General features: G+C 39.1%; 1 protein-coding gene across 1 annotated transcript; it reads left to right on the top strand.

Moving 5' to 3' along the window:
• Positions 1-246: 246 nt before the first annotated feature.
• PTDSS1 (phosphatidylserine synthase 1) lies at positions 247-26,538 on the top strand (the record flags this gene model as incomplete). Its single annotated transcript, XM_079533321.1, has 13 exons — positions 247-425; positions 5,462-5,553; positions 7,007-7,051; positions 9,192-9,316; positions 11,663-11,821; positions 15,318-15,469; positions 16,949-17,090; positions 17,984-18,096; positions 19,577-19,642; positions 23,311-23,410; positions 24,513-24,581; positions 25,090-25,159; positions 26,429-26,538. 13 exons carry the CDS (start codon positions 247-249, stop codon positions 26,536-26,538), a joined length of 1,422 nt encoding a protein of 473 aa, XP_079389447.1.
• Between the last annotated feature and the right edge of the window lie 1,198 nt (positions 26,539-27,736).

Here is a 27,736-nt window from a genome sequence, read left to right as displayed (position 1 = left end):
TCGGGCGAGACCACTCGGGAGCGGGGAGAGGGGCGGCAGAGGAGAAAGGGTCGTCCCACCGCTTCCACCAGGAGGTGGCTCGGCTTCGCTCCGCCCACCCCCCGCCTTCTCCCGTCGCGTGGGTGAACGGCAGAGCTGGGTCCGCCCCTCGGCGCGGCGGGCGCGGCGGCTTTCCCCTCGGCGGCGGTGTCGCCGGGCTCGGGTGGGGCGGGCCGGGCCGGGCCGAGCCGAGGGGAAGGGGTCGAGATGGCGGCGTGCGTGGGGAGCCGGACCCTGAGCAAGGACGACGTGAACTACCGCCTGCACTTCCGCATGATCAACGAGCAGCAGGTGGAGGACATCACGCTGGAGTTTTTCTACCGGCCGCACACCATAACCCTCCTCAGCTTCACTATCCTCAGCCTCATGGCCTTCGCCTTCACCAGGTGTGGGTGCCCCTCCCCGCTCCGTCCCCGCGCCGCGTCCCTGGGTGAGGGGGAAGGAGAAGGGGGGCGCGCGGGGCGAGAGCGGGAGCTGTGCATGCAGTAGCGGGCCGTGTGCGCCGTGCTCTGAGGGAGCCCTGCGGGGAGAGCCTCCTCTGAGGGGCCGTCCTCTGCCGCTGCCCCTCCTCGGGCTTGTCCGCCGTTTTGTGGCTTCCTTTACGGAAAAAAAAAAAAACGAGCGTGTGCTTTGAGCAGTAGCCAAAAATGGCTCTCCTTGGGCTATCGAGGAGCTCAGCGATGACATCACCCAAGTAATAAATTACCAAGTGTGCAGTGGGCAGAAGTGGCTGCTTTGTGCTGTCATTTTCATGTAACTTCTGAGGGTAATCACACGTGGACTTAGGCCCCTGTTCTGGTAAGCCCGGCCACGTCCTTTCCCCACCACAGGAAAAGCTCTGTGGGTTTCACTGCTGCACTCATTTATGGTGATAAAGCTGAGAGTGGGCACAGGTAACTCCAGGAGCCCCGTTTGTAAACGAAGTGTGTAGCAGTGCCCTCCCTGGGGTATGTTGCACTGCTTTTCCAGGTTGCCCATACATTTTGTTCCTCCTATTGAGTGGGTCTGGGGATGTGATGGCATTACAATCCTCCCCAAAGCGATGTCATGCAGCCTCTGATAGAATTATGGAATCATTAAGGTTTGGAAAGGCCACTAAGATCATCTCCAACCAGTCTAACCATCAACCCACTTCCACCATACCCACTAAAACCACGTTGCTCAATATCACAGAATCGTTGAGGCTGGGAAAGATTAAAAGTGATTCCTGTGAGGTTCTAACTAAACTAATGCATTGAGTTTTGGACTCATTGATGCTTTAGTGCTGTAGTATGTATTTAATCTCAGATTGCAGTAGCCTCGTTGATTATACTCTGCCTTTGACAGTGGAACATCATTATTTATCCCTAGGGTTGTGATACAATTTGGTGTGTCATCTGTATTAAAGATTCAAATGGGTAGGTTCTATCAGCCTCAGAAGTAACGATCGTGCCTGGGCTGGGCTGAGAAAATAGCAAGAGGAAGTGTAAAAGAGTGTAGCAGCACATGGCCCTGAGTGTGTGTTTTCTTTTTGTATTTTCTATATATGGCCCCAGTGAAGGTGTTCTTGATAAACACTTGTTCTACTCAGGTGGCAAGATTTTAGCTGAGGGTGACTGTCTGAGAGATCTCTCTTTAATTCTTAAATTAGAGGTATGTTTCTATGCTTTGGTATGATGTTGAATTAGGAATCTTTCCTACGAGGGCCCTATTTCTCCATCTGGTAACTCATCCTGTTGTAGGGCTGATTTAGGTCAAATTGATCTAATTTAAGTCAAATTTATGAGTTATTAGGGAATTCTCATCCAAATATCATTCTGAAGGATTAATGGAATTGATCACTCACCTTTGGGAGAAGAAAGGACTTTTACCTTTAATTCTTCCAAGTAGAGGATGAGTCATCCAGCAAGCTCAGAACTACAGAGTCTTCATGGCCCTTGGAATATTTCTTTAATATCGTGGTGGTTACTTGGTCCCCAAGAGGATTGCTAGCTTTTATTTCCATTTGTCTTGGTAGCTTTCTAACTGACTTCCGTTTCATTTTCTTCTCCCTGTCTGCCTTTCTTCTCTGCCTCACTTCCTGTGCTTAAGTACTATCAGCTTCTCTTTAACTCTTCTCTTATTCTCTTCACGGGTTGTGAGAGTTACTTTTTTCTTTGTTTGCTTTCTTTTGTGTTAATTTTTTTCCTCCTTTTCTGCTATCTCCAGCTGTCCCAGGAGTTTTTTAAATGGGGATGATACCAATATGCTGCCTCTGTTGCCTTATTTGGAACACTACCCAAACCATATGTTCTCTTTGAGAAGCTGAGATGGAGAGGGAATAGTACCCAACATGCTATCAGTGTGTGTTCCCAGCTCTCATCTTCCTACTCCCACCAGCTTACTGTGTGAATCTGCAGTGGCTGCATTTGGATTTCTATCTCAAGGGCTCTAAGGACTGTGCACAGTTAAGATGTGACAGATTCTTCTTCTTTGCTTCCTTTCTGCTGTCAGTTGTTCCATAGCGCCCCTGATCAATTATATTAAGCAAGGGATTTTCCACAATACATTCATCTTCAGTAAATTATTTTTGTTTTCAGGAACTGCAGTGCAGGCAGAGGAAATTCTGCTTCCTTTGAAGTCTCTCTTGCCTCTTCTGTAATTGTTCAGTGTCAGGAATACAAGAGGGTTCAGATCAAATTAGAAAATACTTTTCCCTTGGATGCAGCAAGCCATAATGTGGAGGCTCCCTTGGGATCAATGAGAGTAAGATGATACTGACTTTGAGCTGACAGTTGATGATGAAACTCTGCTTCAGATAGCAGTAACGTTCTCGTATTAATCATAATCCAGAGAAAGAAGAGTGTTTTTAGCTTCTCCATTTTAAAGTGTGGAGTAGTGGGTTATCTGTTTTTAAAGCACATCCTTCTAGTGCCTCTGACAATGGCTGCAGCTGCCTTGCTTGTTTCCTGTTGAATGAGCCAGACAGCGGCTCCTCTGCTTCCAGGCTGCACCCCAGAGCAGAGGAGTGGAGTGGCTCTAGCTCTCCTTGTTCTTTCCCTCCCTTGAGAAAGGAAATGGTGGCCCTGCAGGAGGGCTGCTGGAGGAAGGACTGAGGGAGGTGGCAGACTGGCAGCTTCTAGTGTGATGTGCATGGTTTTATAGGAGCAGGAACAAGACCTGTGAGGGTGTTGATCTATAGTTTTTTACATCCCTTTGTTCAAAGTGGATTATTATGGATTCAGGTGCATTTTTGGAAGACTCTCTTTTTCCTCCCACATGCTCTAAATTTAGTGCTCTAACTATTTTTATTCCAGTTCAGTGTCCTAATTTTTTTTTTTTTCTTATGTGATAACATTTTATGTTTTTGTAATGTGTTAGTTTATTACAGTGCTCTGGAATGGGGAGAAGATCAAGAGAGAGGAAAAGATCGTGCAGATAGGATACACTTTGTGTTTTTTATTATTTCTGCAGAAAGCCCCAGACTTGAAAAATACATTTGTGAAGTGGGTTTAAGCTGTAAGAATTTTCTTCTGTCCTCCCACACAAGCCTCATTTGTGCTGCGTGAGTGCTTATATTTCAAAGTCAGCATCAAAGTTCCTAAGGCGAAGTGAAGAGATGATTTAGCACATTTTCCTGATTGCAGCTTGTCGTGATTGCCTCTTTCCTCTGACAGTTATTTTGCTTCTCTGTTTCTTTTGGTGTTCCCCAAAATAACTCTTCAGGAAAGCGCTGTAATTCTTATCCTAACTATCTCCTGCTGCTGCCTGCCTTTACCTGCTTCTGGCAAGGAGATGGAGTACCTATGCCTTCTCAAAGGTAACTCCGACCAAAATGAAATGCTTCTACCACTCGCTTGGAACGAGAAGCGGTTTAACGCTTCATGCAGTATCTCTCTGGCACTCTTTTTCCCCTAAACCAATAAGATTAGAACAGCTTTCCTGAGACTGAGTGATACCCTCAATGCTGATAAGCAAAGGTGAGGGCCTTGGAGTGAGAATCAATTGATGTGATCACAGTGCCCTTCAGTTCTTATCTGGCTGCACTGAACTGTGTGCTGATACGACTTCAGGAACTTCTTATCTCTTCAGAAAATAATAAGGAATCCCCGTACTCGATGACACCAGTGACAGCGTGTGAGTGTGTGTTATTTGTGTATGTTAAAGCAGGAATATGGCTTCGTCTGAGCTGTTGGAATCTGGGGCTCTGTTTGGAAGTGCTGTGGATAACACCAGGCTTTTGGGGTTGCCAAGGAAGCCAGAGTTAGGGCCAGGAGCTCAGCATTCAGCCTGTGCAGCATGACTGCAGGAGAATGACTGGTGGTGTATCTGCTTGTGTATCTATCTGGAGTCAGCTGGTTTGAGAGAAATGCTGTACGGAATCCCAAAGGCCTGCAGAGGAACCATTCACATTTAATGTGCTTTTTCCTGCCATACAGATGAACTAATGCAGTGCTTAAGCGCCTCATGATGATGAGGGTCTGCTATGGAACTGTTGAGGTGCAATTTTGAGGGAAAGGAAAATAATTTGGCAAAGTGAGAAATATTTTATGACTGTAGTCCCTCTAACATTGATTGGGATTTTTCTTTATTTATATCATGTACTGGGAATAAATAAAGGAATTATTTAAATAGATAAACTGACCACAAGTACATGAAAGTACCACGATAGTAAAACTCAGAGTAGTACTAGCTGATGCATTGTTAAATATTACTTTATATATTACTAATAATGTGCTTATAATTATAGTTGGAAGTTTTTCCATGCCTATTACTGAAGTCTGCTAGAAGCTGACTGCTGATGAGACTTGGATATGTTTTTTAGGTCATCTCGCTGCTCTGTATCTTTTTATTTTCTAACAGCTTGAGAAGAAAGAGGAGCTCAGTCAAGTGTGCCTTGTTATTCCAAACTGAATTCTTAGATCTCTCTTCTGGCTGTAATATGACAATAGCACAAATGTTACCTTGTATTTCATTCAGATTTATGGCTTAATAGATCACAAAGCAGGTTAATATTTTCCTCTGGTTCTTTTAAGTTCAATTGTGTCACTGTTAAATGCAGTACCTTGCCTCACACAGCCTAGAAACTATTCTGTGGGCTTCCCCCAGCCCCAGCAGAAGGACTGTCTGGGCTGTGACTAGGGTACAGGAACCTGGGGCATTAGAATATTAAATGCTGATTATAATAATTAATTGCCCTGTCCTGGCACTTGCACCGGGTATTTGTCATTGGGAACAGGCCATGGGAACAAAGGGGATTGCAGAGACCACGAAAACAGGGATAGCCAGAAGTGCAGTGAAAGTCACTCAGTGCAATTCTTATCTTGACTTGGTACTTAACCAGCATGATTATTTCTTGTACTTTTTTCTATGTAATCTTCATTTAAATAATTATATACTCAGTGTCTTTCAATTTCAACCTTAAAATGACACTTTAACACTTTGATGCTCTCTGTCTCTTCAGGGATGATTCTGTCCCAGAGGAAAATATTTGGAGGGGTATCCTCTCTGTGATTTTCTTCTTTCTAATCATCAGTGTTCTAGCTTTTCCCAATGGTGAGTAAGGTTCATACATCACTTTTTGCAACACATAAATTTCTCTTTATTACCTCTATATTTATTTTGATTGAAGTACCTCTTTGAAATGTATTTTTTTTAACTTCTGAATTCCTTTGTATTACAGAACAGTCTAAAAATGGGTTGCAGTCACTCTGAGGGGAGATAAGTTATTTATAGCTTGTCTTTATCTAACAAGGAAGTCAGGTTTTCAAAATCAGGGTCCATATTTGCAGGTGCACAGTCGCAGCTCACAGTTGCTAATAATGCTGCCAGCTCCTTAAGAAATACATTAAATGAATTTACCTTTTCTTTTAGCAGTGTCATTCTACAAATTCTTAAAGATGTAGCACAGTACATAAATCACCTAGTGATAGTTAAAAGCCACGTAAATCATATTACAATGTAAAACCACAGTTGTTTGGTAGAAATTAAAGGCAGATGAAAGTTCTGGTAATTGTGTGGGCAGCAGAAAGTGCAAAAGGGGTAAATCATTTGGGTGACAATCCAGTGGAAGAAATGGCATCTTTCCTGATTTATTTCTAATTTTTGCTTGTTGCTGTCTGCAAGAGAATAATTGTTGTGTCAACTCCAAAGAATCTCAGGAGTGGCAACATCCTGAAACAAGTGAACAGTGATTGTGTGCATGACTGCTTTGTAGTTCAGGGTTGGAATGTATTTTTCTTGTTTGAACCTCATTAATTGATGGCTTTCAAAAAGTAATCCCTGAAAAACTGAATGTCAGAGAAAAATGAATTTCACGCTTATAACTGTGAAAGAGTGATCCTCAGCGTGCACTGAAAATTCAGCCACTTCTTGTGACCTAGATGTGTAATTTGTGTCAAAGTGGAAATGTCTAAACCAGACTTACCTCTTCTGCTTTTTGGGCTCAGAGGTTTTTGATCTAATAAAGACAGTGTAATCATTGGTTCTAAAGTATATAATAGTGATCCTGGTAAAGAACACAGGTGCTTTAAATCCTATTAGATGTCTAGTATTTAGTCTGCAAGTTCTTTTTATATGCCTGTTAACATTTTGTAGTCATTAGAAGCTGAGCACCATTTTTCTTTGCTAATGCACAAGAAATTGTATTTGATGGTTTCAAGCCACGTGTTAGCTGTGGTCTGGAATCCAGATTGGGGGATTTTTAGCTGCAATAAAGTATCTGCTAAGCAAATAGTATATTACTGTTTTGGAAGCAGCTCCCATTAAAATAATTGAACACTTTGTCTGTCCTATTAATAGGCAGTGTCTTGTCCCTCTCAGTTCTGCTGCTGCCATTTTTTTTTTTTTTAATATACAGCAAGGATCCCCAAACTTCATGGTATGTTACACACCTTGATGGAGAATTTCTCAATGTTTGTGCCAAATATTCGTATGAGAACTCAGAAACAGATTGTGTGGCACTTATGATGGACTGTCTTGTAATAGGCTTTTTGTTTACTATCCACAGGGCCTTTTACACGCCCCCACCCTGCAATATGGCGAATGGTTTTTGGTAAGTTTGTCTTCCTAATTCATGTGGTGCTTCTGTGGGACTGATAGTCCCCACGCTTCCCCCCAGATGAGATGAATAGGTTTGTCATGAAATATAATTGTGCATTATACTTCTGTGAATAACTCTTCCTTCCCACTTCTGAGCAATTACTGATAATCTGTTCTTAATTATGTTGGGAAATGTCAGTGGAGTTTCTGTGTCAAGATGGTGTAAATTAAATTGTCAGAAAAGGAGCATTCCTTCTAATCAGGACGCAATAGGATTACAACAAAGAATTCTGTTCCCTCTCTAACACCATTTCTTCCCACTCTAAAAAGTTTTTGTAACTATTGTATGAGCTAGTTGACTTCTGACTAAATCCAGTTCAACAGGGCATTTCTTTTCATTATCTACAAAATGTGCTATTCCTTCATTTCTTACAAGGCAGAGTTGTGCAGCTCAACATGCATTTGTATTCCTGATGCGTTTGGATTTTTGTTTGTTTTTTGGGTTTTTTGTTTTGTTTTGTTTTTTACTTTTTAGCTTTTCCTTTCTTAAAATTAGTGTAAATATTAATTGCATTTATAGTTGGGGAAAAATATTTCCATTAATTACAGGAATCATAGTGAAATCCTGATCCTTAAACACGTGAATTACATGGCAAAAGCATAAGAAATTGTATTTGTACATAATTCAGTGTTCACAGAGCATAGGCTAGCTGTTAAGCTTGCTTACAGAGAATTAGGCACATTTGGTATAAAAGCTGACCCCTCTTTTTTTTTTTTTTTTTTTTTTTTTTTTTTTAAGGGATTATGAATACTTCTCTCTCAGGCCACCTTATGTAGCTAAAAATAAGTAGCTTCCAAAATTAGTTGATTACTCATCTGCTGACATTGAGGGGGTACTGCTGATTAGATAGGACTTAATGAATCCTGATGGTGGTGGGGGAAACACAGGTCCTACTGCTCCCTTCTGAGCAAACATAAAGAACATTCTCAGAGCCTCTGTACTTCTGGTGGAAAAACTGCAAACATTCAGGAGCAACATTTTCCCCTCTGTAATTTTGCTTCTTCTGGCCTGAGGTCTTACACCTGTGCAGTATGTGAAAGGCAGGAGTAGCACCTTAGTGTTTTGGGATTCATCCCACCTGCAGGCTGTGCTCATTCCAGTAGTTGGGCATCTGTGTACCTGTTGTGTTTTCAGGACGTGCTGCAGAGAGCAGTATGTGCTTCCTGTACGTGCATGTGCGTTTGAATGGAACTTCTCTTCCGTACTCTGGCAGTTAATCTCTAGTTACTTTTTTTTTTTTTTTTGCTGAGGAATTGCTATAATTTATTTTAGATGGAAGATATTAAGTTTACTCATGTTAATTTTTCTGCCTTCCATGACATTGCAGGACACAAGTAAGTTTGAGTATTAGACTATAGAACTAGTGTTAGTGTTCATGTAGTCTTAGAGGTCTGTGAACTTGTGAACAATGTAAAGATGTATTGCCATGAGCAGCTTTGTCTACCCACAGGTCTATGCAGGACTCTGTTTAAGTTCTTACAAGTTTTCCTTCTTTTAATAAGGCTGTATTTTGGCATTGGGAAGAAAGAGGAGGTGATCCCAAATGCGGTAGCGTTTCATAGTGTATAATGGTGTAAAAACGTATCATTATCTTTATATTGAGAAGATTGAAACAGTAAATTTTCCAACTGGCAGAACTAACTGATCATGCCAGTATGCTGGTTTATGTTTGTAGCTACTCTGCGTTGTAAGCACAGCTCAGAATTGCCAGGTGGAATTAATAAATTGGTCTTTGTGTTGGAAAAAAAAACAATCCTGTGATCCTAATCTACCATTTACTGCCGAGCTATCTGATCACAGGCTTGTGCTACTTGTGTGAAGCTATCTAGTCTGATTTTTTTTTTTGTCAGGGTTTATACAGTTGAGTGTATATTATAGAATGTGAAACAGGAGGTGATATGGAAGAAAGGCTGAATGCTCAAAGATTACCACCTGACTTGTCCAGTGGGTTTTTGGGTGTGTAACTGCTGTATGTAGAAAACTCATTTGTGCAAACCAGGCACGCATTGAGTATCAGTTGTAAGGCAGTTTTTTGGACTCTGTGGCACAAGGAGTTTTATGTGTGTGATTCTAAAGCAAAGTCTTTTTGCAGGTCTCAGTGTGCTGTATTTTCTGTTCCTGGTGTTCGTGCTCTTCCTTAACTTTGAGCAGGTAAAAGCAGTCATGTACTGGCTGGATCCTAATCTTCGGTATGCCACAAGGGAAGCAGACATTATGGTATGTATCCTTGGCATTTTATTGGACACTTTGGCTACTTAAGTGTGTTTTACCTGAGTGGGAAGGAATGCATCTTAATTCGCTGACGTGACAGGCACAAACCTGCATTGCAAAAGAGGGTGTGAATGATTGAGTACAAGAAGAGAGTTATTTTAGGTAGAAGTAAGAGTTGTTGGTTTACCCTTTACTGTCACATCGAGTTACTTCAACTGAGTAGCATCTCTTTGCTCTGTGTTTTGTGTTTTTCTGCACCATGGTCATCTGCTGTCATCTGTTCTTGCCCCAAGAGTAAGCAAGTAAACTGATTGTCTTATGTAGTAAGTTTCTGTTTGCCAATGACAATTACCACACGGTACCTGGTTAGTAGCAGCTGCAAAACTCTGCCCTGTAGCATGTAAGAAAAAATGGAAATCCTTACAGTGCACTTACCTTATGTTAGTTGATTGATAGTGAGAGCTGCATATGAGCTCCTTCTGTGGAAAACTGAATGCTTCAGATGTTGCACCTCAGTTAATCTGCAGTATTACTGCAGTATACTGTGCAGCTGTAAGATCCAGAGACTGACTGTGATTTTGGTTTGCAGGATATGTGGTGGTGGTGAGGCATGGACAGCTTGCTGCTAGGGTGCTGGGAGGGCACATTCCTAAATGCAGCATGTGCATGGGGGTTTGTGACGTTGCTGAGCAACAAAAGGGAGCTGATATGTAGAGCCTGTTCATAAGCCAGGCTCACCCGGCACTCCTGTCACTTGAGCTAGAAATAATTCAGGTCAGAGGAGGACTAGTAGTAGTGCTGTTGCCAAATTACCGTACAGCAGGTGTCCTGACTGTAGTGGCAAAAACTTGACTCTGCTATTGATCCTGATATGATCACTTAAAGAAAGTTGGAGTAAATTTGCAACAATAACAAAGGCTGCAGTTTGGTCTCTTCTGCTGTACTGGCAGAATAAAAGGAAGAACACATGCTGTACTTGAGAATAAAAGGAAGTTAAACACATTTCACTGTATGACTAGCAGAGGTGCAGTTGAAAAGATATGGGACAGCGTAAAAATAAAAGCAGAAAAGTTTTCTTGTGTAATCTGTATACCAGGGCATGAAGAATAAGGTTTTTTTCTGAAATTACTTTTATGGCCGTAAGTGCTGTGTGTATACGTAGACCAAGATACGCACATGTCAACTCAGAGTTTCCTGGGATTTGAACCTGGATATTTTTCTCTGTATGTGTATGAGTATAAAGAAAAAGAAATGTACCAGAGCTGCTATCTACGTGTGGATTTGTCCAGCTCTATGCCAGGGTGTTCCCAGTTGTACTCGGAATGCAGCAAATAAGTTTCAAATCTCTGAGTATCTGTGATAAAGCTACAGCTTTGCCATCTTTAGGACAGGTGGCACACCTTTCTCTGAATGATGAACAGCACTGGCATCTGCAAGAACCAGTGTCATTCCCTAACATCAGGGAGCACCACCAGCAAGGAGCATTTATGGTTTCATAGTGGACCTAGCTGCCTCTTGACAGGGAGCGTAAGAGATGGGCAATGTATTTGTGTGAAATTGTGTTCTTGTCCTCACGGAGACCAGGATTTAATTATGTATCTATCAGTTCTTTTTCAACTTGATCATGGTTTGGGCCTGAAGCTGAATCCTTTAATTCAGCAGCACTGAGCAGTGCTGTTTTGTCACCTGCAGATGGCAATGTGTATTTTAGGAGGGTTGGAAAGAAGAGGTTTCTTTTGTGTGAGCTCATCTGTGACAGGACAGTTGTAAGTTCACTTTGATTGTTGTTTTTTTTCCCTTCAGTCCTATGACTGAACCTTCGCAGTATGAATATGTTCTTGCAAATTGAGTAAGGAAAGTAAGACAAAAAGATAGCCAAGTGAATATTGAGATTAATATCTTAGCGTCTCAAACTGGTGAGAATTAGCCACCGATTTCTGACTACCAGACAGCGTGACAACAGGGAAAGGTGGTTATTGCAAATCAGAACTCCCAAAGAAAAGCAAAGAATCTGTTTTTTCAAGTACTGCTGCTTTTATTATTGATTTCATTATTCCTGCTTCATTATTTATTATTATTGATTTTATTGTTCCTGCTGTTCCTTTGTTACATAAGAAATATATGCTCCTCCAAGCATGGTCTGTTCTCTCTCTTCAAATTGGAACTGTGTGGTAACACTGAGTCTTAACACTGCAAGCTTTCCCACAGAGTTTAGGAGAAAAAAGGGGAATAATATTTTTACAATGTCAGGCTTGTTGCACTGGATAGAAAGTAGTTACTTCATTCTAGCATTTCTGCATTTGTCTATTCACTGAAGGTTTTTTTTTTGTTTTTATATTCTGTCTTTAACAGGAGTATGCTGTGAACTGCCATGTTATCACCTGGGAGAGAATCCTCAGCCACTTTGATATATTTGCTTTTGGGCACTTCTGGGGCTGGGCAATGAAGGCTTTACTGATCCGCAGCTATGGCCTGTGTTGGACTATTAGCATCACCTGGGAGCTCACTGAGGTAGGTCACTCATTTATCTCAAGTATAAGGAAATGTGTGTTTCTTCAGTTGTTCTGGGGGAAAACGTGACTGTTACTAGAATGCTGGCATACTAATTTCAGTATAAATTTATATTTTAAGCCTTATCAACTAGATGCCAAGCAATTAGTGCAGTTGCATCTGGGCTTTAGGTAAGTGATGGCTTTCTGTTACCTAAAAGGAGGCTTACTCTTATCTGAAAGGGGGGAAATCTCAGCCAGTATATTGGTGCCATCTACTCTTTCTTTTTCTGCTGCTGTAGGAGCCAACGCCCTTGTGAATTCAGGTGCTGGTTTGTATGCTCTGATTTTGATCATGTATTACCCTTTTCACCTTGCAGTATCTACTGTCTTGATCCCCTTGCTCCAAATATAACAATATTTGAACATTTTGTAAGGTTGTAGTACTGTACAGCAAAAAGGAGTTGCAAGGAAAGTGAGAGACCCATGAGGAGAAGTCTGTACAGAATGGCAGGACATAATGCAGTGAGATATTTTCTATTGTGTGGCCTGAGAGCCACGCACATGAGCCACACTTGTTTTCTTTCATCACACTCCAAAGCCTTGATTATTCATATTCACTTGCATAAAAATGTAGTTATTCTAACCAGGATCTAAACTAGTTTGCACCTATTATAGAACCATGTGCCATAGTTTGGGGTACCACATACTATTTTGTTTGTTTGTTATCCAGCTTTACAGCAGTTCTCCCAAGTATATAGTTAAGGTGGTTGGCTTTTGACACTTTTAAATCCTATTTTGGTGTAAAAGCATTCTGATACTTGAGTCAATCACTAGACTGTTGCTTGGATTGCTGGTCCTTATTGTTGAATTTGTTTTGAGAATTCAAATTGATTGTTTCTTGTTTCTTCAAGTATTATCTAATTTGCATGTAACCTAGAGGTTGATTGGTGGAATGCATCATCTAAAATGTAGGGATGTGTTCCTATAGAAAGTGAGTTTTGTTTCGTTATGTTCTTTGACTAGACAATTCAGAGCAAAAATAGGAAAGCCTAGTTTTAATCAGATTTGGAGACAATGTAGTTTAAAATGTCACACTTAAAGCGCTAAATACAGATGTAAACACCTAAATTTAATCTTTAAAATCTTTTTTTCTATAGAGGTCATTTATAATTCAGAGATGCAGATAAGGATCTGGTTGTCTAAGATTAAACTTCAGGTTTGGAAATGTTTTTGTTCCATGGCATTTGATGATGTTTTTCAAGTCATTTTGAAGCTGTTTAAGATCAGAATTTCACAAGTACCCAGCCACAAGGAATAGTTTAGCTAGTTATTTTACTTATTTTTTCCTCTGGAAAATAAGTTTAAATTTGGGGTTGTTTCACACACTCTTATTGTTCAGGCACACAACCGTTGTCTTCAATTTGACACCACATGGGTTGTCTAGTATTCCTTGTTGTTGAAAAGCAGATCATTGGATCAGACAATATGCTGGATAAGGTTCAACATATGGAAGGGTTATCGCCACCCAAATGGATTTTTAATGAATTAGTTAATTCAAAAGAGTCACTAGAAACCTGCAGAAGTTATCAGGGCAGTTACATGGGGATTTAGCCATGCATCTCCTATTAGCTTTAATGGTTTTCAGCTGGCTCCCCATCCTGAAATGATACACTTGGCTCATGCTACTGTCTATCAGATTAAAGTTGGGATTCAGGCAGTCCTTGATCTCTTGTGCTGGGAAAACAGTAAGCACTTCAGAAACTGGCTGGCTAACACCTGTGGTCTGTTTTTCACTGCCTCACTATCTGTAACTTCTGGTGTCTTTGGCTTGTTTATTGCACATGGAGATTCATAGGCTAGTGCCCCTTTGGTGTTAAATCTGCTTGAAACATGAAAGGGAAGCTGTTTGTAGCAAGATAACAAGCAATCTTGTATAGCTTGGTTCCTACAGGAAAGCTACAAATTTCTTTTCTACAGGTTGAAATTCATGTAGCTTTGACAAAGAAGACCAAGCTACTTTGATACACTTCACAAGGGTTTTCAAAGGAAGGGTAACTCAACACTGGTCACTGTAATTTTTATAAATTGACCTCTATTCATTCTTGCTGTGTACGGAGAACATTCTTCATGTTCTTTTTCACACATCTGATTTCTTGGAGGGGATATCTTATTTCTACACTTATCAACCAAAGATACTCTATTACAAAATCATACCAATAATCTTCCACAGATGCATGGATCGTGTGTATTTGTTAACTCTCCCATAAACATGGCACAAGTTTTGTCAGTTAACGAGTTATTTAGTTTATGTGCTTTGTTAAGCATTTCTGTGTGTATACCAAGGGGAACTGCTTGACATATGGATGTCTTGGTTTTCAGTCCTCAACTAATATTTTCAGTCTCTAATTTTTGGTTTGCTGTGATTTTTTTTTTTTTTTTTTCCTTGTGGACTAAATAATTCAATTACTTTCTTTCGAATGAGAATGGGTAGAGGTGAATCCATTGCTAGCTCGCAGTACATTGTGCTTACGTCTTGCCTTAACTGGCTGTCTAGCCAGTTCTCCTTCACACTACCAAAAGCTTAAAGTTACCAAATGTATCTGCAAATACTTTTAATTGCCTTACTGGTGCCTCAGTGTGGTCTTCAGTTAAGCCGTAGATTAAATTCAGAGGGAAGTCAATTGCTAAAGCAGTAAATCATTCATATGCTTTGTAGGGGAAGCCTAAGTATGTTTTGATATATCCCAGCAGCTTTTTAGTGTGATGTTGGCTTGTTTCTGCCCTACTTTCCTGTATCTTAATAGTTATCTTCACAGTTGGTGCATATCAGAGACTAACTAGGAAGAGGAAGTTAAATATCCTCTCAATTGGCTTGAGCTGTTCTGGATCAAGTATTACAGCAAATCTTGTAGTGTCTGAGTTATTGGCAAACTCTAAATCTTCTTATGGTCATTAAATTTCCTAAAAATAATAAGTGAAAGAAAGAATTTTGAAGTTAGAACAAGTTTTAAGTCTTAAATTCCAAAATGCCCTATTGTTGACAGTTATTTAAAAACAGGGCCATTCTACTTACTGCAACTTACTGCTTGTTTAGAAATATACTACTTCAAATAGCAGGAAAGAAAAATGTTGTTTTTTAAAGCAGGAAACAGCCGCTTTATTCTGGAAAACAACACCAAATAGTAATTTTGCTTGCTTCATTTCATTTCTGTGAATATTCTGTGTATCCTCATTGAGGCTGAAAGCTGAACACTATCCTTATATCTGACACAGTCTTGTATACAGCATAGCCCCAACAGGGAATGGGGAGAAGGAACTCTGTGGTCTTATGTGGACTTACTCAAGGCCTTTTAGAATCAATGGAAGGGTTCTCATCAATTTGCAGTGGTTGTGGCTTGTGTCCTTGAGGTATGACAAATATGAAAAAGCTGATCGTTTTTAATGTGTTCTTCAGAATGAATTTATATGACTTCTATGCTGTTCCTCACCCAAAATCTTTTTGCTGTATTCTGTAGCTCTTCTTCATGCATCTTCTGCCTAACTTTGCTGAATGCTGGTGGGATCAAGTCATTTTGGACATCCTGCTTTGTAACGGGGGTGGCATCTGGTTGGGAATGGTAGTTTGTCGTTTCTTGGAGATGAGGACCTATCACTGGGCCAGCTTCAAGTAGGTCTAAATTAAAGCTTGATTAAACACTGTTAGTTTAATATTAAATTCAGTTCTTTGGAAAGCAAACTGTCTTTATGTATGCATGTAGTATAGAAATAACACGCAATCTGCTTGTGCTAACAGTGCTGTAAATTTAAGCGTTAAAAATCTATCTAATTAATGTTGCTATAAAGCATATATTCTTTAAATATGATTATATATATATAATTTTCCTTTGCAGTCTAAGTTACTGACATTAATCCTGAGTTTAAAAAAGTTATTTACATATTCAGTTTATTGTTTATACCAATAAAACTTTGAAGAAGACAGTGAACAAAGGTGGTTGAAATTGTTTTCTCCTTATACAGTGTTTATAATGAACACTACACTGGTGCTCATCTTGATGAGACATTGGTCTGGCAGCATTAGTTATCCATGCAGAAGAGAGATCAGGCTGATTGTACATATGCTGTGAATTGCCTTACCCTGCTATTAACCTTCTAAAATAAATCAGATTGCAAAATTAAGATATTTTGCATGTGGCAGCTCCTGGCCCAGTAAGTTTCAATTCTTATCTCTCCCAGGTTTGCTTTCTTCCATAGTTTTTGCCCTTCCTTCCCCTTCCCTGCCAGTAAGTGTCAAGCACGGTTATCTGTACGTTACCAATAGCACAGATGAAACTAGTTTAAATGAAATAGTTTGCCAAAGGTCAGTGTCTTGAGTTGATATTGAAGAAGGAAAAGGAGCTCGAGCCCTGACTTCCAATTTCTTTCCCTGTAAGGACTTCTGTCCTGCTTTCTTCCCTCACAAATATGTACATTGTTCTGAGAGCCATCCAGTCTTTAGTCTCAATTCAGTTTTCCCACATTTGGAAAGAATAATGAGTTTAGAGTTCACTGAGAATTAAAACAGTAGAATATCTTTGGCAGAACTATTTTTTTCTTAAAATTTCCTGTTCTTTTGGTGCTGTTACTTAAGTGAATTGATGTTATCAAAAGCAAAAACCATAACATCTGTCAGATGAACCTCCATTTACATCCCCTTTCAAAAAGGAATCTAAACATCTGCTAGCTTGTAACAGTGCTATTGCACTTCTTTCCAAAAGATTCTCATGCTTCAAATATGAGACCAGGAAGGGAAGGGCTGTGTGTGCTGTAAGTGCACTATGTCCAAACCTGTGGAGCCAGCCTCTTATATGCATAACAAATAACAAATCTGATCTCTTTGAAGGACAGATACCTGTGAGCTGTGGGAAAAAAAGAAGCATTGGGTGGAGGAGTACACTATAAGGATAAATATACTCTAGATTTTCCAGGGCATTTTTAGAACCATCATGATTGTTTCTCTTTCCCTCGCAGAGAGAATGATGGATGAATTTTACTTTTAGACTCAAGTTTGAGAAGGGCAGCCTTTCATAGTAGAATGGCTATTGCTTTTTTTTTTATTTCTCTTCCTTGCATCTTCCTTGTTTTAACTCCAGCCATTCTCTTTTTCTAGGGATATTCACACGACCACAGGGAAAATCAAAAGGGCTGTATTACAGTTCACCCCAGCCAGCTGGACCTATGTCCGCTGGTTTGACCCGAAGTCTTCATTTCAAAGAGTGGCTGGAATCTATCTTTTCATGATCATTTGGCAGGTAAGAAATGAGTTCTGTGAAATCAAAGCTGCCATCAGCTCAGTTACTTATTGGCTGAGTTTGGCTAGAAGATATTCTAAAGCAGTGTATGTCCATCATTGAAACACACAATTAAATGAATTGATCATACAGAACGGGTCAGGGCATTGTTCACGAGAGTTACATGATAGTTCAGGAGTGTAATTACAGAATCTCCAGGAAAAAAAAGTTATAGATTGTTGTACTGGGTATCAGATTTCTCTTTGCAACTGATACAGTTTTTAAAACTGCCATTTTTGTGGGTTTTTTCATTTTTTTTTTCTTCCACGTTGACTATTAGATGGCTCCGTGGTACCCAAAACTCTGGCTGTGATCCAGCAAGACTCTATAATATGACCCAGGTGCTTGAGCATGTAGTCATGCAAATGCTAACAGATCTCACTAAAACCACTTTTTTAATTTGTCACGTTTAGTTTTTGAAATGGGGTAAGAAGGGTTTAGTGTATTTTAAATATATATGTATATATATATATATATATATATATATATATTTATGATCTGTTCTGTCTCTCTTACAAATTAGTCTTAATCATTCTTATCTGATTTAGAATATGAAAGGTTCCAGAAGACACCTGCAGTGCACTTTAGTGTCTGATCCCTTAACAGGTTTCAGGAAAGAGACCAAATACTTTCTTAGAGGTGTCTAGAGGAGAATTCTGTGTTTTATTTGCACATTCCTTATTTGTCCTAGGCTCTGTAAATTCTCAGCCTAACAAGCATGCTTACAGTGAAGCATAAACAGTTTTTCTTCCCTATTTTAGTTAACATATTAATCTATGCAGTTTTTTTGGTGGTAAATCATTAGAAGTTAAGCAGGTTGAAAACTGTTGTCTGACTTTTTGTTTTTGTTTTAGCTGACTGAGTTGAACACGTTCTTTTTGAAACATATCTTTGTGTTCCAAGCAAGTCACCCTTTAAGCTGGGGGAGAATTCTCTTCATAGGAATCATTACAGCACCCACTGTAAGGTAATTTTGTTGCCCATGGTATTTCTTCTTACCTTAAGAGTAGCTTAACCTATAGGCCCTAAGAACTATGTGTAATTTGTGAATAACAACATTACATTTCAAAAAAGTACATGCTTTCGCTACCGTGAAAAGCAAAGTAGCCATCACTTCTCATTGAAGTGTCTTTTCTGCCCAGTAAGCTATTGAGGTACACGTGTGTTTCCATGAGGATGCAGAATCTCTCTGTTCCATCTTTCATTTGTATAGAATCTGCATATGTTATCCTTAAGGACCCTGTGCAAAAGTAGCTGAGTTGTTGAGTCAAATGCTCACAAAACTGCAGATGAGGGAAAATAGAGCTGTTGATTTTTCTAACTGAGCTCCTTGTTTTGCTTGTCTACGGGAAGTGTTAGCATGTGAGAGGAAGAGGTAGAACGTTACCTTACTCTGAATGACATAACAGCATATATGCACTGTTAACAAGTGTAGAAACATGAACCTCCTTTTAGTCATGCATTCATTTTGTCTTCATAATTTTTTTCCTATGACATAGCTGAAGATAAAATTCACCCAGTTTTGAAGATAGGGTCAAACAATTTTATATTCATGAGTAAAGTGTTGTTACCTTTTGACAATTACATAGCAGACATGCATTGCTTTATTCATAAAATGCAGTGGTTTTTATAGCTGGTAATCTCAGAAGTTGTATGCAGGGATTTTGCACTGCTAATTAAATCATGTCAGATGTCCTATAAGCTCCTGCATATTGATTTTTTGAGGTATTTTAATGTACTTCACAGTCTGTAGAAGTCTTTTTTTCTTAAACAATCCTAAAATTGTTGGGTTAATAATGCTTGGCTTCCCTACCTGTCAGTGGAAAACAGAGACTGAGAAAAGGAACCTGGTTCTTATTTTGGGGGGCATTCGCCGCTGAATTCTTCTTAAAATTTAGGAGCTTAAAGGAAGCAGAGCAGAATGGTCTGCAGGCTGTTTTCAAAAATAGTGAGAAATTCTAATCTGTTCTTGAGAGGGAAACATGCTTAGAGCACTTGCCCAGGATGTGGCATAGCCACGTTCAGTTACTTACAAGATTCAAACACACAACTGTCAAGAAAATGCAATTAAAAAGAAACTGTGAAAAAAGTAAGGGATTTGCTAATTCTTCTGAGACTATTTATTGTATGTTGCCCAAAGGAACTGGAGATTCAATGGAGAGGCAGGAGACAGATTTGTAGCTTTACTCACCTAGTTCAGGTAATTTCCCAGTCCTTGCTCTCAGAATTGTTCTCTGTGTTGTTTCAAGCTATTTGATCTGTATGATAATCTCTGCTGCTGGAATTGAAGCCATCTGGTAGATATCCAGATTGATTGCATGTGAATTCAAGTATCAGCACTTCATTTTCAGTACAAATTGACTTGTAATATAAACTACTTTTCTAAATGTAAATGTTCTGGGAACTTTTAACATTACTGAAGAATTTTCTTATGTTTTCCTTCCCAGGCAATACTATGCCTACCTCACAGATACACAGTGCAAGAGGGTGGGAACTCAATGCTGGGTGTTTGGGTAAGTGTTCTTGCTGCAATCTAACTTTAAATTTGGACAGGTGTTAAGCATGATTCCAGCACAGAAACAGGTTTTTGGTAAAGCCAATGTCTATTCTTTGTAGTTTAAAAAGAATACAGAGAGATTTTCTTCATGCTAGTTCAGAGGAAAAGAAAATTCTCGATTTAGAGATACTGAAATGGGAAGGGATGGAAAGAGTAAGGAGAAAAACAGAAGGAAAAACTGGAAACTGCTGGATAAGGCAAACCTCTTTCAGAGTAGCATTGGCCTTGCTGTCCATATTCTTAGATAGATGAGAAGGATAAAGCTTTTGCACCTACTGCCTTCCTGTCATTAGAGTAACACTTTCTTGGCTGCCAAGGTGGACATTGCTTCAATACATTGTTCAAGTAATTGCAATAAAAGATGGTCAAAAAAGCCACAGTTGTCAAAAATGCCTGTGCTGTTCTCAAAGAGGGGAAAGAAGGATAATCTGGACATTGGTTACCCTGTCTGTGATTTCTTTTGCCATCTCTTGGAGATCTTTAAATGAAGAGTTGGCAAGATTGCTTTTGGTGAGAATTTCCTTCTCTAGATGGCTTGACAAGAGCAGACCCTTCTTGAAACCAGAAGTGTATGCTGTTGTTGCACCGTAACTTCTGGTTGCTTCTAGTAAATAAGCAACATAGTAGTGTCTGGTTTGGTCTCTGATTTGTAAACCTACAAATTGGCAAGCATAAGGAATCTTAAATCAAGTCTTGTAAAAGAAATATATATTTTAAAAAAAACTAGTCAAGAAACTCTTTTCTGAATGCAGTGATTGTAAATTAAAACAGCTGTTTTATCATCAAGATTACTGTGTCTTCAGTTGTCATTTTTGTGCTTTATAGAAGCTGTAGCTGTTTTAAATTAGAATAGCACTTCAGTGATCCATAAAATGTTCAGATCTTATGTAGAGACAGTGCTTTGGCAAACTTTCTCACCTTTGCTGTTAGTCTCAGTGTTTCAGAAAGTGTTGAGTCAGCAGGTTGGTTTTCAGATGCACCATCATAAGCAGTACCCCTTTTGCAACAGTTAATTGAGATGAGAGCAGAACGTGCTGAAGTTCAGATAAAGGGATTTCTAATCTTGTTTTAAATGTACAATGGAGAATGTGACACGTGTCTCCTTGAGTTTGGATGAACCTAAATTCTGATTTCTTTCACTGAATTACCATCTTCCTCGATGGATCCATTACTGTGTTCAGCTCATGGTCATAACTTCCACTGTATTTCCACAAGGTAGTCATGTTCTGGTCTTGTTTAGCTTTATTGCTCTATAGGAGTTTGTAATATTTTCTGTATGCCTCTACTTACCTGCAGAGGATCCTCCTTGGAACATGCGTTATGATTGATAAAGAGGGATTGTAACATACATAATCCCCAGTAGCATTTTTTGTGCTGATCATTGCAGTGTAACCTGTCCTGGTTCTTGTATGTATGGTGCTTTAGCACTGAAGATAACTCATCAATCATACGGTTAATATGACTACTTAATTTTACAATTAGAACCAAATAAACTTGCTCTGTTTGTGCATAAGCATCTTAGTAGTTAAAGAGCAGCTGAACTAGCATTTCAGATATTTGAATTTGAACACAGACATTTTTCTGAAATATGGAACAAATCATTTCAGTACGTATAAACATGTCAGTTCTCAACTACAGGTGGTAAACTACAGGTTTAAACTATTTATTAATTTGGAAAGAAGAGTTTAAAAGTTCTGTGCTATTAAGAAAAATATGAATAGATGTGAAGTTAATCCTTTGTAAGATAAAGGGAAACAAGATTCTGAATGTTTACTTTCTCTCTGGAAAATCATTAAGGAGTATAAGCCTTGGCTTAAAGCTCTCCCTGAGCAAATTAGTGTAATTTGTCAGCAAACAGAGTCAAATATTGCATCGTAGGAACTGTTATTAAATATTTGTTGACAGTCTGATCTAATTGTGCAAAGTGTGCACGAAGCAAGTACTCTTCATACTGCTTGTTGCTGTAGTCTGTTAGCAAAAAGAGCGACATCAAGATGCTTGCAGGGAAAACAGCACTCATCTAGTAGTTTAACTACGCTGAGTATCATTTTTGAAATGATTAACAGTACACGCATAGAATATTTTGTACCTGTGATAGTCAAGAGATGGTTCCAAAGTCACAGATTGAATTTTCACATGCCTAATTAATGAAGAGCAGTGCTTTGCATTCATGTTAAAAAGTGCTCCGTAGCTTAACAATACTATACAGCATCACTTGCTGGCAGATGGACAGTAAGTAATGCAAGGCACGAACAATTCCAGTGCAGTGTGTCTACTGGAAATGGCATCATTTTCATTAAGGTAAATCCTTTAAAAATACAGTATATTTTTGGATGTTGAAAGATTGTTTCTATTGAATACAAACTTAGATATTCAGTTCTTCAGCCCAGGAATCAGTGATGTGAGTATTGTCATCAGCCTTCAGAGGAGTGCTACACCTTCCTCTGTTAGCATTCTTCTGTGTTCTAATCTCCTATTTCTTGTATTGATATTGTACATAATTGACCAGTTGTATAATGCATTTAGGCCAAGTGTTCTTAGTAAGAATCAAGGAAATAATATATAAATACAACAGAAACAGCTGTATCATTTTTTGAGTCCTTGAACATAGCCTCCAATTTGTTTATGCCTTCAAGTATGTCATACCCTTCTGTGTCTGTGTCCTGGTGGTGCTCTTTCTTTTCCCACTACTGTGGCTGTGTCAGTAAGAGCAGTATAAAACTAAGAAAGAAAAAAAGCTGGTGACTAAACAAAGTAATACAATTCTCTGGTTTTTACCAATATGCACCTCGGCAACTTGTAGCTTTTGTGCAGCTGGTGTAATTTTCCTCCTCTTTCATGGAAGATCTGGGGTCTACTGGCTGTTCTTGGCATCTGCTTGGCCTGCATCCATAGCCCCCTCATTCCATACCACATGGTATACAGGACTCCATAGCTCTGAGCCTCAAAAATGTAAATTTCTAGTGATGAGAGAGACCTGGAGACACTTGTTTTGATTCTTATAATGCCAGATAGGGAAGTAAGTATTGCAGTTTTCTTCATAAATCCTCTGGTACTTAGTGTGGACCTGGCTTTACACAGAAACCAGAATAAATATGCAGGTTCTCAGAGAACATCTAATACTCGCCCATGTTATTTTTCTCATTAAAATCCATCTGAAGTGAGCAAAGGAGTCTAATTAGAACTGTAGCAAATTTGTGTCCTGTCAAGAAATATCTGAAACAGTTTTACTTCACAAACAGGGAACCTATTGGTTGTTCAGCATGGGAAAGACTTTTTTATCTGGTAAGGGATGAGGCGCAGTGGTTGGTATAAACAGAAATTCTCTGCTCTTGGCATGCACTCCTGCTTGCTCCTTGTGCAAGCAGAGAGTTATGGAATTCTGTACTGCTAGATGGTCACTTTTTGTAGGCTGTTTATGCCGAAGAAAAGTAAAGAATAAAAAATAGATTTCTGAGTCTTCCATTTCATGTTGTCATAGGGGAGCTGTGTGCTAACCAGAATGTAGCTGTTGTTTAGAGCTGTCAGTCCTGAGTCTGGGTTGTGAACGAGTGAAATATTTTTATTATTATTATTAATTATTTTTTTTATAATCCCCCCCCTCTCTCTTTCCTTTACCCACAGGGTTATTGCTTTCCTTGAAGCTATTGTGTGCATAAAATTTGGACAGGATCTTTTCTCCAAAACACAAATACTGTATGTCGTGTTTTGGCTTCTCTGTGTGGTAAGTGAGAATTCTTTTGTGAAATGTAAGGCATGGTGAAAGCATCAAAAGTACCTAACTTGGCAGCAGGGGGTCACTGTGGGGAAATGCTATGGTGCACATCCTAGGAAAAGCAAATTCAAAGTCCTTTAGAACACATTATGGAGGGGCTAGAATAACCTTTTTCTCACAGTTCTCAACAGAACATAATGTAGCCACCGTACTGGTACTTAACAATGAGACCAACTCTAGTTTGAGAGCTTGTCTTCATGAGAGAAAATGGCAGTTCAATTGGAGATAATTTTGGAGATGCTTCCAGTGGTGCCCTTTGGAGAGGAGCGGGAGTTAATGACTAACACTGATGAGTAACGCGTGTCTCACACTGAAGTCTTACAACTGCATAAACCCTGCCTTATCAGGCAAACTCTGCCTTCTGTATTTCATTGTGATTAGTGCAAATGCAGCACGAAATGCCCATTTTGTAATGTGTGCTGGCCATGCCGGTCTTGTAAATCCTATGTCAAACATATTATTGTCACTGAAAAACCAATAAACACTTCTTCCTTCTAAATGGGAATGCAGCTTTAAACAGGTGGTAGTGAACTGGAATTTATTTTCTATTATTTAGCATGATGATTTTGTTCCAAAGACTTCAGAGGAGAAGTACTAAATTGCTGCCCATATCAACACCACAAAACCAAATGTGAAAGGCAGCATGAAGTACGGAGCAAGGAAAAGGGGAATTCTTTTCTCCTAGACTGATTGCTCTGGTCCATACCTACGACTGTCTGTCAACTGCCTGATTATGGTGTTTGTACCAGGTCATGTATGCAAGTTATCTCTATGTATGTATTCTTATGGTCTCATGGTCATGAAAGTCTCCAGCTGTGGAATGTCCAGGAGCTCAAACATTATAGAATCGCTCAGGCTGGAAAAGACCTAAATCATGGAGTCCAACCACAACCTAACCATACTACCCTAACTCTAACAACCCTCTGCTAAATCATGTCCTGAGCACAATGTCCAAAACAGTTTTTAAACACACTTTAAGATCTTGAACTAGCAAAGAGTTTGGGCAAAAAAAAAAAAAACTTTTTTTTTTTCTCCTTCCTTGTTTTTTTAGGCCTTTACAACTTTCCTGTGTTTATATGGCATGGTTTGGTACGCAGAATACTATGGCCACCGAGAAAAGGTATTTTACTGGAAAGCCTGTTTTTGTTTTATACCTAATTAGATGTTAGAATTCTTTACCAGAGCTGGCATATATGGGAGAGAGGAGGACAGTCCAGAGTCTAACTGAAGTCAATAGAAAGAGCTCTGAATTCAGTGAGCCTTGAACAGATGCCAGATTATACTGTGGTTTCTAAAGAATGCTCTTAGGCTCTCAAATTTAAGCTGTGATTTTGTCATAGAATTCAGAGATGAGTAGTTCATTAACATTCCCACTGTACAGGTGGTATGCAAGGAGAATAGCAAGAACACTTGATTTCACAACAGATTACGTGGCAAGTAGTGAATTGTTATTGTATCATCTATGTTGTGTCTCCTAACTAGGAAGGGAAAGGTCCTAAGTACAGGCTGTATCAGGATTTGTCAGGACATCTGCATGGTGTAAATTTGTGAGTCTGACTGTGAAGTGGAGAAGCAGTGATTTCCAGAACCAGCATCCTAATGACACATCTCCCTCTTGTTTTTCACAGACCTTATCAGAAAGTGAAGACAGCCCGTACAGTCCAGATGCTTCCTGGCTTCATTCTAAATTCAGTAAAGGTATTGGCACTCTTGCATGTATATTCTCAAAGTGGTAGCATTAATGCTTAGCATTAGGAAGTGAAACTTGAGAAACTTGGAGACAACTGGACTTCCTTAACGAGCCTGCAGGAGCTATACAGATAAATCTTCTGCAAAGCTATTTGGCTTTACGGCCTTTTTTCTTCCAACTCTTGCAATTGTATTTATTTTTTCATGAAGTAGTTACATTTTTGTGCTGCTATTATACATCGTTCTTGTAGTTTTAGAACATTATGTATTTAAGAACTGTTCGGAATGAGTTTTCTACTTGAACATTGCATGTTTGATTTTAAACATGTGAATGTGGATTATGCTGTTATTTTTGCTTTTTAAATCAGTCAAGAACTTGGCCTGGAGCTTATGATCTTGTCATAAATAGCTTCCTCTGTACTAAGCAAAGACAACCCATTTGTCTGACATCTTTTCCCTACCCTACAGCCCAGTTAAGTTACTTAACTCCTTGTTTTACTTGTTACTGTGGGCTTGCATATTGGGAAAAAAAAAAAAAAAAATCAAACTTCATATCTGAAAATTACTTATCAAAGCTTATGTTCCAGTTGTACTTGTGACATTAAAATACCTATGCATCATGTGTATCATAAATTGAAAAGCACCCACATCAGAGCTTCTTTTTATATGTGCTATTATGCAACTTTTCTAGATGCTAATATTAACTTATTCACAGCTTTGTGAATTTATGGATTTTTATATGGAGTTAAATTATTTGCAGTCAAAAAGTCTCTCTCACATTGCTGAACAAATCTAGCCAAGCAATTACATATATTTTCTAACTTTGTTTCTTCATTAACTGCAAGCTTCAGCCTCTTTCATGTTCCAGTCCCTGTTTCCCTTTGCTTTTTCAGAGTCACATATGGGCTGTCATATGAAAGACTGGAAACAGGAAATGTTCTCTCAAAGGATCTGTGACTTTGTAGCTCATAATTTCTAATAGCAATGCCTGCCAGCAATAACAGTGTGGAGATCTGTACTTTGATGTCATTTAAAATAGATGATGTTGGCCTGCTATATTTTGTTATAGAAAAGTTCTAAAATTTCTTGTAGGATGAGGAATTTTACAGAAATCTTTAAGTTTTTTTAGTAGGCCACTAGATGGAGTACAAGTACCAGCCACTTTGTATTAGCTTGAGTTATTCCTTATTATTCCTCACCAGCTCTAGAAAACTTTATTGTCTTTTGGACAAGAACTTACTGATGTCAGATAGTCAAAAAGTGTGTATTTCTCAGCAGGTGCTGACAACAGCCCACCAAAACATCCAGTCAATAGTGAAAGCCATTCGTCTCGAAGGAGGAATCGACACTCCAGATCAAAAGTAACAAATGGAATTGGCAAGAAGTAAGAATGATGTCTGAAGATACTCTACCACGAGATGACAAAGAAATTCAGATTTAGCTCTGAGTTTCCAAATGGAAGATTGATTTTAAATTTAAAAAAAGTTGTTGTTAAGGATGGTCATGACGGAGCCACCAGTGTTGTGCAAATCATTGCCTGTTGATACTTGCCATTCACTGATATAAATCTAGTTTCTTCAGCATGTGGCAACAAAAGCTAATGGCGAGTATGCTGGAAAGAACATAATCTTGTCATAGCAGGTACGCCCTGTTTTGTGTTGAGGTGTTGCAAGTTTTTAATATCTTAGTTGAGGACATAAACACAAAGGATAGTAAGCTGATAATCAGTTTGCATGGTCGATGGGATTGTTTTATTTCACTGTGTTTTTGTTGTTATCTAAAAGAATATGCAATCCTTTTGACTAAAAGCAACTGCCAGTCTTTCTCAGTCTCAGAACTTTTCTAGAAGGGATTCCTTAAATATTTTACAGTTCTGTACTCATATCCAGCTGCTTGCTTTTATTTAAAGGCTCTCCACACTTGGGGACAGTGCTTTACCAACTAAGAAATGGGTCCAGATTTCTTGTAAAGGATGTGAAATTGCCCTTTAAATATGACTTTTTAGTTCTGTGTTGTCCATTTGCTTGACTGTTACATACTCTTATTTCTTCAAGCTCTGTTAAATACTTAGATAAAACCTATTGCAAAGTAGAGAGGGAGGGCCATGCCTCTTACACTCAGTTATGTCATTTAGTTGTTTTTACTGCAGTACTTATTTTTGCATTTTCAAGTCATTCTTTTAGCTGTGTCATCTTGTGTTGTGTTTCTTTCCAATCTCCTTTAATTTGCCTCTGCCTCAGCTGGAACCAAGAAATCCCAGCTTCTTCAGACTGAAAGCAGAAACTGCTTTGAAGGCTCTGATGTACCAGGCCTGATGATAAGGCAGTTTTTCTGCTGAAGTTAAGTTGCTTACTACTACCATAAACAGTTATTTGCAAAGACTCTGTAGTCTTTGACATCTGAGAGGTAGCATGATGTTACTGTGATATACCACAGTTGATTTGGTGTTTTCTGTCTTGCAGTCAGATACCCAACAGCAAAGGACTCTTTCGTGCAGGTGCTGGGTTTTTTGTTGTTGTTTTGAAACATTAATTCTGATGTCTGGCAAAGTGGATAATGCATCATGTGTGAACAGACATTAAGTCA

The sequence above is a fragment of the Tetrao urogallus genome (genome assembly GCF_951394365.1).
Source record: "Tetrao urogallus genome assembly, chromosome: 3".
NCBI lineage: Eukaryota > Metazoa > Chordata > Aves > Galliformes > Phasianidae > Tetrao > Tetrao urogallus.
Note: the sequence above shows the minus strand (reverse complement) of the source record. Positions and strands in the feature narration are given on the sequence as shown.